At 35.1% G+C, this 8,424-nt stretch overlaps 1 protein-coding gene across 1 annotated transcript; it reads left to right on the top strand.

Moving 5' to 3' along the window:
* Positions 1-5,861: 5,861 nt before the first annotated feature.
* LOC149253114 (uncharacterized) lies at positions 5,862-8,035 on the top strand. The gene is made up of 2 exons (XM_089456753.1): positions 5,862-7,122; positions 7,288-8,035. The coding sequence occupies exons 1-2, from the start codon at positions 5,988-5,990 to the stop codon at positions 7,737-7,739; spliced, it is 1,587 nt and encodes a 528-aa protein (XP_089312879.1). The 5' UTR covers positions 5,862-5,987; the 3' UTR covers positions 7,740-8,035.
* The last annotated feature ends 389 nt before the right edge of the window (positions 8,036-8,424 follow it).

The raw sequence follows: 8,424 nt of genomic DNA, 5'->3' as shown, positions 1-8,424 counted from the left end.
ACATGTTTCTTCCTACTGAGGTAACAATCTGAGAGCCACCACCAAAATCAAGAAACACCAGTGACAAAAATAATACTAGAAGAAACAAAATATCTAGATTTACCAATGAAGAGCCCTAATCCCCAATTGAACTAACTCTAATCAATTCCACCCAAATTCAAAGAAAAAACTGCTAATGGTTGATTACTAGAGTTGTGAGGGTTTCTTGGAGAGAAGGGAGCTTGTCTCCTTTCTCTTAGGTCACACCCCCAAGAATAATATAGAAAGACCCCACCTTCCAAGAAAATACTTAGAAGTGCAACTTTTACAGAAAAGGGTCAGGAAACCAAGGTACATTGTTTGAATACATGAACAATAGTAGAATGAAACCAAGCCATGCGAGGGCTCTACAATACCTCATTTTTAGCCTTGAACACTAGACAAGAGCTCAGTTGACTAATATTCCCACAAGAGAACAATGCCGACGTTGAATAACCAACGTTTAGTTGCAGTTGTAAGCATAGAGGAACCCTTATGCTAGGATCCCAAAAGGTTTGCATCTAACAGGACTTGATATCGCCTCTCCCTCTCCAAATACTTAGAAATGACCCTCGAACACCCACACTCCAACTATTTAGGTACACATCATCCACTTGATTCACCCCCTATTTTGTAAAATCCCACCAAAGATGAAAATAACATCAATTGCATGAACATGGAGTCGAGGACCCTACTGCCATGAAAGACACAAACTCACACTCCACTCCATCACCTCCTTAAACTAGTTGTGATACTTAATCATTATGGAATTAAGTTTATTTACGCCACACATGAAACTATATGGTGGAGGTGTACCATGTCACCCTTCTTTAATGACCAAAGGAATCGAGGGGGTGGTGGGCACCCTCCTCAAGAACTTCATCCTACCATTCATTCACCCCTATTAGAGAATATTTGGATGCCTACATTTATAAATGATGAAAAAAAAAAAAAAAAAAGTTTTATTCCTTCTTGTTAATATTCCTCTTAAACTTCCATCTAAATCTAGAAATCAAAAAGTCCACTCTTTTAAATAACAGGTTACCAAATATACCACTTTAGCGTCCAAGTACATTGTCTCATAAATCATAATTACATTTAAATTGAAAATAGAAAATAATATTTTAAGAGCTATCTTCTTGTGTGCAATGCCTACCCCTCTCACATTTAAAGATAAAACAAGCATTTCTTCACTCTATTTAAACATTCTTTAATTTGAGAGACCCTCCATAATTATTTGTTTCCTTTCCTTTATTTCTTTTTTAACCTTCTATTTTACAATTAACATGAATGAATTTCTACTCTATGCAAAAAAAAATTCTTCTATTTAGACAAATTTCTCCGTCTACTTATGTTTCGAGGTTCTCTACCTCCTTAATTAAATCCGCAAAAACATGAATCTTTTAAATCATTTTAAATGTGAAGAATAAATTATTTAATAAAAAGATCCTAAGTTATTTGGAAATAAAGAAAACCTTTAAAGCTCCTTCAAAACACTTATAATTACTTAGCTTACCTTTACCCTACACCAATTTGGTATTGTGTCATATCAATCCTACTACTCAGATTGGATAGCTTTGTCTCCGCACTATCCTTCAACAATCCATTCTTAAGGGAGTCTCTCTGCCTTCTACCCTTACACTTTATTTAACAATCTATCTTCATCTTTTAACTATCATTTTTTAAACTTTATGATCTTCCAATTATCTTCTAGAACTATATGTTTTTCATATATATATATATTAAAGATTTCTCTATTTTATTTTTCTCCTTACGCACCTTACACTGGATCTTCAACCTTCAATATATATAACTTAACTAACGCCATGTTAAATGGATGAATACAATTTTAATAAGCAAAAAAAACTACCTTCTAACGTGTATTAGCCCACCAAAAATAAAAATAAAAGGTGTAAAAAATTATATATATATATATATATATATATATATATATATATATAATAATCACATTTTATCTAATAAAATATTATATTGATAATAAAAATAATAAAATATTATATTGATAAAATATTTAAGTTGGATGATTGAGTAGAAAGATCAAATTATCTCATCTTTATTCGTATTTTCTCAAACAAAAAGATTCGAAACTATCATAGGAAATATTTATTGTGATGTATAGAAATTGAATATAAGTGGAAAGGATAAGAAATATCTCTCAATTACTCTAGCTCAATTAAATGATTAAGAAAGATCAAATTTATTATAGAGTAATATATTGATAATAAAAATAATAAAATATTATATTGATAAAATATTTAAGTTGGATGATTGAGTAGAAAGATCAAATTATCTCATCTTTATTCGTATTTTCTCAAACAAAAATATTCGAAACTATAATAGGAAATATTTATTGTGATGTATAGAAATTGAATATAAGTGGAAAGGATAAGAAATATCTCTCAATTACTCTAGCTCAATTAAATGATTAAGAAAGATCAAATTTATTATAGAGTAATTTTTTAGCATTTAATAGGAAAGAATTAATATATAATATGGAATTAAATGATTAAAATAATTATTCTTTAAGAAATTTGATTTTTTTAACTATTTGATAGATGGTAAAAAAAAAACAATAAACAGTAAAATATTCTGAGATATTTGTATGAAAGAAATATGTGCATTATCTAGACTATTTGGTTTAAATGATATTTGGTTTTCATATAAATTATTAATTGATATTTTCCCATGGGGCATAGAATAGACGATGACAGGGTGTAGGGTGTTATGTTATGGCACTCCTTGGTGAAAAGGCCACTAGTTTGAAATTGTGGGAAAAAATACAGCCATGCTAAGGGTTCGTGTGGCCCAGGGTGAGTGCGATCTCCACATGATTTTGACAATTTAGATGCCCCTGGGTCGCGTTTACTCAAACCATCGGTTAGTCTTGTCACTCATCTTAGGACTCACATTATCTAACAAAAAAAAAAATTATTGATTGATATTTAAATTTGTGTTTTTTTTTCCTTTTTCTCTTTTCTAATTAAAGATATTAAGATTGAAAAAAAAAAGATTATTAATAATATTTTAATTTTATTATCAATGAAAAATAATTAATAAATAATTCTATTTTTATTTTCAATTGATTTTATAATTTTTTATTATTATTAAAGTATAATTTAATTTATTAGTATTTTTTATTTGAAATTTTTATTCTTTTCAAAATAAAAATATTTAAAAGTATTCCCAGATGGGGGTGACAATCAAAGTTAATGAAGGGAAACGCAGGTCGTTAACACCCTTGTACATGCAACATTCAAATTAATGAGGCATGTCATGGACGCTTCATGTGGCATGTGAGAGTCAATGGCTCTAGAGAGGTTAAAAGGTATGGCATGCAAGAGTCGATGGCTCTAGAGAGGTTAAAAAGGTACATCTGATAGTGGTGATCCTCCAGAACATTGTTGGTTGTGCGAGGTAATGGAAGGTAAGGAGGTGGACGAAACTGGTTCTTTGGGCCCATAGGATGGCATTCTTACATCACCATCCTTGTCCCCTCAAGTTGCGACACTAGGGGAAGGAGGTTCATTGGGTTCGAGAGGTGTTGTTTATTCCACTATGACAGTTCAACGTAAGAGGATTTGGGATCCAGGGTCATGGTGACCTTCTTAGTCATTGGTCTAGGTCTTCACGGTTGGGGTGGAGCGATAGAGATTGGGCCTGGAAGATAAGGTGACATCATTGGGGCTCACACCATACTTTAATCCTCTTGTAATTTTCTCATTCCAAATTTCACTTTTGCCTCAGATTTTGTCCTCTTGTTAGTATGTTTGGTTATATGTTGGGCTACCTTTGAAGGGCTCTCTTAGATATCTTCAACCCTTGTCTATATGGTGTCTTCCTCATTCATTTGGTTAAAATTCTAGTGGAAAATTAGGTGGTTGGGTCGTTGTTCTCTGGGGTTATCCTCCCCTCATTGGGTATTCGAGTACTTTGGAGCTCAGGGGGGTGGCGTGTAGACCTTATCTCGTGGTGTACTATGTGCTTGATGTGTGTGGAAGCTTTTTTTTTATCTGGAACGTTGGAAGAGGGAGAGGAAGTCATAGACAACGAGCTTCTATGGGGCTCTCACTGCTCTATTTGCATTAGAATTGAGACTGTCGCCAAAACTTGGGGAATTCAGAGGAACTGGCACATTACCACATTAGGCTCTAGTAAGTTGGTGTAAGTTTGATAATGCAGGGCCCATGCAGTGCCAACATGGTCATGCATGTACGGGTTTAGGGCCATGGGGTCAAACATCGCGTGGAAAATCATGATATAGAGGAAGAATTGGACCAATAACTTGTTCATTCTCCTAGAAGAATAAAATTGCATCCTATGCTTGACTCTCTGGATAATCGGCTTCAACATGTCACCCTCCTTCTGGAGCAGCTTACACGCGACTAGAACGAGAACAAGAATGAAGTCATTGGTTTTATGAATGACCTTCAACATAATCAATGTCACATGATAGACCAATTGACATCTTTGCGTCGTGGTTAGAAAATTATTCATTAGCAACTGGAGCACTTGGAAGGCAGGCTAGAACATATGGAAGGACACATTCATGAGGCATGTCATCCTCCTCCATCACCAGGGAACAGGCCAGACAATCCAGCTCCAAGGAATTTTTTAGATCAATGATGAGCATCAGATGTATTATGGTTCTTGGGATCTTTTGGTATCTTTGAGCTATCTATTTGTAGTCTTTTAGTATGCTTCTATTGATGACAAAATGGTTTTGTTGTTATCTTTTGACTAATAAATCGAATAGGAATGAAGTCGAAAAACGCTTATTTCCTAATTACTTATGATATATCTTCAACATAAATATATATACATATATATATATAATATCTTTAAAAAAAATACGTACACATTTAAAAAATAATATTTATTTCCACTCACACTAAAAAGTTAAATATATTATATATCACTCAAATATTATGTCAATCTAAAATTTCATCCCTAAGAAAAATACATATTTACCTTAAAAACTCAAATTTTCCAATCTAAATTTTCATTTTGATGGAAAATGCATACTTCTAAAATCTTAAATTTTCTACATAATGGGTGAAGTCATAAACAGTGTAACAAACTTTGTAGTTGGTACAGTATATTATGGAGGGCTATCTCAATCTAAAATTTCATCCGAAGGAAAAATATATATTTACGTTAAAAACTCAAATTTTCCAATCTAAATTTTCATTTTGATGAAAAATACATGCTTCTAAAAACTTTTTAAATTTTCTACCCTGGTGGGTGAAGTCATAAGCAGTGTGAACAAACTTTCTAGTTGCTAGCGGATTTTATGTTATGTGGATTTTGGAAATATTTTGAAATAGAAATTTGTTGAAAAACAGTGAGATTAGAAAATGAAGTTGTATAATTATGATATTATTTTGGAATTTTTTACCAGATTTTAATGAAATAATTTTTAGAATTTTTTACTAAATTTTAATGGAGTAATTTTTAGTAAAATAATTTTTATTATTTAAAATTATATATATATATACTATTTTCAAAAATCTATTAATCATTTAAATTATAAAAAATTCACAACTCAAATTTATAATTACATCCATATCTCTACCATAAAATTTATAATTACATCCATATCTCTACCATAAATAAATAATTACATCCATATCTCTGCCATAAATAAATAATTTTAACCAGAAAATACAGTACACCCCTCTGAAACTTACATATAACAAATAGACCACGGTTCTCTGACCTACCGTGCAATTTCGGAATAATCTCAAAATCAAACACGAAGATAATGACCACGGTATTGAGGCCATACACGTCAGGATAATGATCACGGTATTGAGGCCATACGGGTCGGGTAAACGGGCTGTGTCATTTTGCTATAAAAGTTGGAAAGTTTGCAGAGAGAAGCAATATGGAGCGTGGATAGACGAACCAGAGGATTTTTTGATCACTGATTTTAATTAAAATTTCCATTAATGGATACTGACCGATACAAGTTGCATTTGATGACTAGGAAGATGGTTTGGTGTTTCGGATGGCTATGCGGTATGGCTTCTGGACAGCTCGAGATAAGTGAACCAGTAACGGGCTCCGCTAATTTTCCTGATTTAGGAATTACTTGCTTAGGCAATCTAGCAGCTTTTGTTGGAATTTGCATGAAAGGAATGCTTACTCTGGAAATGGGTGCAAGGGATGTTCTGGCTGCCACAAGAGGACCCACATTACAGAAAATAAATGGATTTGGAGTCAGCACATGTAGGGAATATAAGAATGCCTCTGTTGTTATGTTGTCGACCCAAATGCCCAATTCTTCCATCACACAATTCATGAAGTATATGTCCAATGCCCATGATGTGGATTCCATCCTATTGCAATGTGTTCCTTTAAAATCTGCAGCTATCACTGTAGAAGTGTGTGAATGCAGTGGGTGTGAAGGCACATGTCAATGCATTGTGTTCAGGACAGTGCAAGAGATCACAATGATGCTTGTTTGTCAAATACCTGGAACACTAAAAGGTCTGTCTGATTCCCTGTTGTTACTCCCATCTCTGAAATGCCTCAGAAATGGCTGCCACGGTTGCAACCAGGGCTTGTTGCATGTGGAAGGGGAGAGTTTGACAGAGGGTGATTCCATGGTCGAATTCCCGGCTGCAGTCTGTCAAACCCTTGATTACACTTCACGGGTATCCATTGTAGAGGAATGGATTTGCATCTGCGTTCCAGTGCATCCACCAGGCAATGATCACTGGACAAAGCTGCTGATGAGATCCTTCACGTCTAAAGATAAGGAAGAGAGGGGAGCCATAGTCATGGCTTCGGATGCCCTGCGAAAATACTTGGCTGAAAGCAGAGAAGAGAGGGTGGAAACAGTAGAATTCAATACTATTTCTTTCATAATGCCAAGGTTCGTAGAAGTATTCGTGAATCTTCTACTAACCGGGTGGTTCAGAGTGGATGGTTTCTCTAGCGCTCTGGTGGCCAGAAAGGCTGTAAGAAGTTATGTGGTGGACAGTAAAGGAAATGGGTTTGCTGCCAATGCATTTCTGACTAAAGCTCTTGTAAATTGTAATGCAGATAACACAAATATTTGCCAAATGCTGACCTTTAGAGGTAATCTCGTAAACCTCAGAACCTTATCACTTATGGTGGCTTGTGGAAACCTGGTTTGCTGTATTGCTTGGATGGTGCTTATTGCACTTGAAGGTGGCCCTGGCAAATGGTTTGATATGCACTCCATTCCACCCTCTAAGCCTAGAGTTGCGTTGATAATGGCAGGAATGGGATATTGTTTGCTCGTGAGCTGCGTGGATTTGCATTTAAGCAAGTTTGATCGTGTGGCAAAGCCTCTGTCTGAACGGAGAAAGCCACCAGCAATTACAGGTTGGGCAGTAATGATAGCTTTGGAGATCGTATGCATTGTATATTGCAGCGCAGTGGTCGGAGCCGAGGGGATTAAGGGTTTTGGAACGTGGCTATATAGTGTTGTACAAGGTATAGTTTGGGTGAAATGGGGAATTAGCAGTTATCTTTTGGGGGAGTATTTGGATGAGGGGGATATTCCACGAAAGGGTCTCCATGGAATTGTGGAGTGTGGAATTTCGGAAGAGGTCAGTGCGGTGAGGATGCGCTATGGCATTATAATGAACTGTACTGCATTCTTACTCAATGCTCTGTTGGCAGGTGTTCGGGGCAAGTGGGATTACTCATGGAAGGGCTTTACTATGTAATTGATGTAAAACTTTTATTCATGGGATTCTGTGCTTATCTTCCTATTCAATGACCAGTCTGCTTGATCCCTAGTGCAGTGCCGAGGTCTATTATCAGAGATAACTAAAAGTGAGGTGGATCGTGGAGTCAAAGAAAATCGTATATTTATATGACTTTCAAGGTGACCGCAGATTTCTGTTTATCTGAGAAACTGAGGGCATGAATCAGGTGAAACAATTGTTTCCCTGTTGTATTTCAGCTTTGAGAAACTGAGGGCATGAATCAGGTGAAACAATTGTTTCCCTGTTGTATTTCAGCTTTTAGAATTTTTTGGGGATCCGAAATCTGGTTCAATAGGTAATATTGTCAAATCTAGAACTTCAAGGCCCGTTGGTTTCAAACTTAGGTAAAGTACAAAGGATTTAAAATCATGCTGTTACTTTTAATGTGAACTTAATATTTGGTGACGGAGATTAAATGGAGGACCATGATTAAATGTATCTCACACTGTAATCCGAAAGCTCCCTGATAATTTCAAAATATGCATGTTTATTGCGTTAGTTATATATATATGAAAACAGAATGGAAGAGGAAAACACCCGAGAGTCACTTTGTGAATAGGTTTCTGACATCCAAAAATATGAGGATTTGGCGCATAAGTTTAATACACAGGGTGGTTTGATGCATGGGAAGATGGAATAGGGT

This window comes from Pinus tabuliformis, chromosome 7, assembly GCF_031772625.1.
Source record: "Pinus tabuliformis cultivar Carrire ecotype Pingquan chromosome 7, CPIR1, whole genome shotgun sequence".
Taxonomy (NCBI): Eukaryota; Viridiplantae; Streptophyta; class Pinopsida; order Pinales; family Pinaceae; genus Pinus; species Pinus tabuliformis.
The sequence above is the reverse complement of the archived record's forward strand: the minus strand, read 5'-3'. Positions and strand labels throughout refer to the sequence as shown.

What these genes read in the sequence shown, in the direction of transcription:
- LOC149253114 (XM_089456753.1), top strand. Translation starts at nt 5,988, where the DNA reads ATGGATACTGACCGATACAAGTTGCATTTGATGACTAGGAAGATGGTT. An exon ending in CCAAATGCTGACCTTTAGAG is followed by an intron (nt 7,123 to 7,287) that starts GTAATCTCGTAA and finishes TGATAATGGCAG; the next exon opens with GAATGGGATATTGTTTGCTC.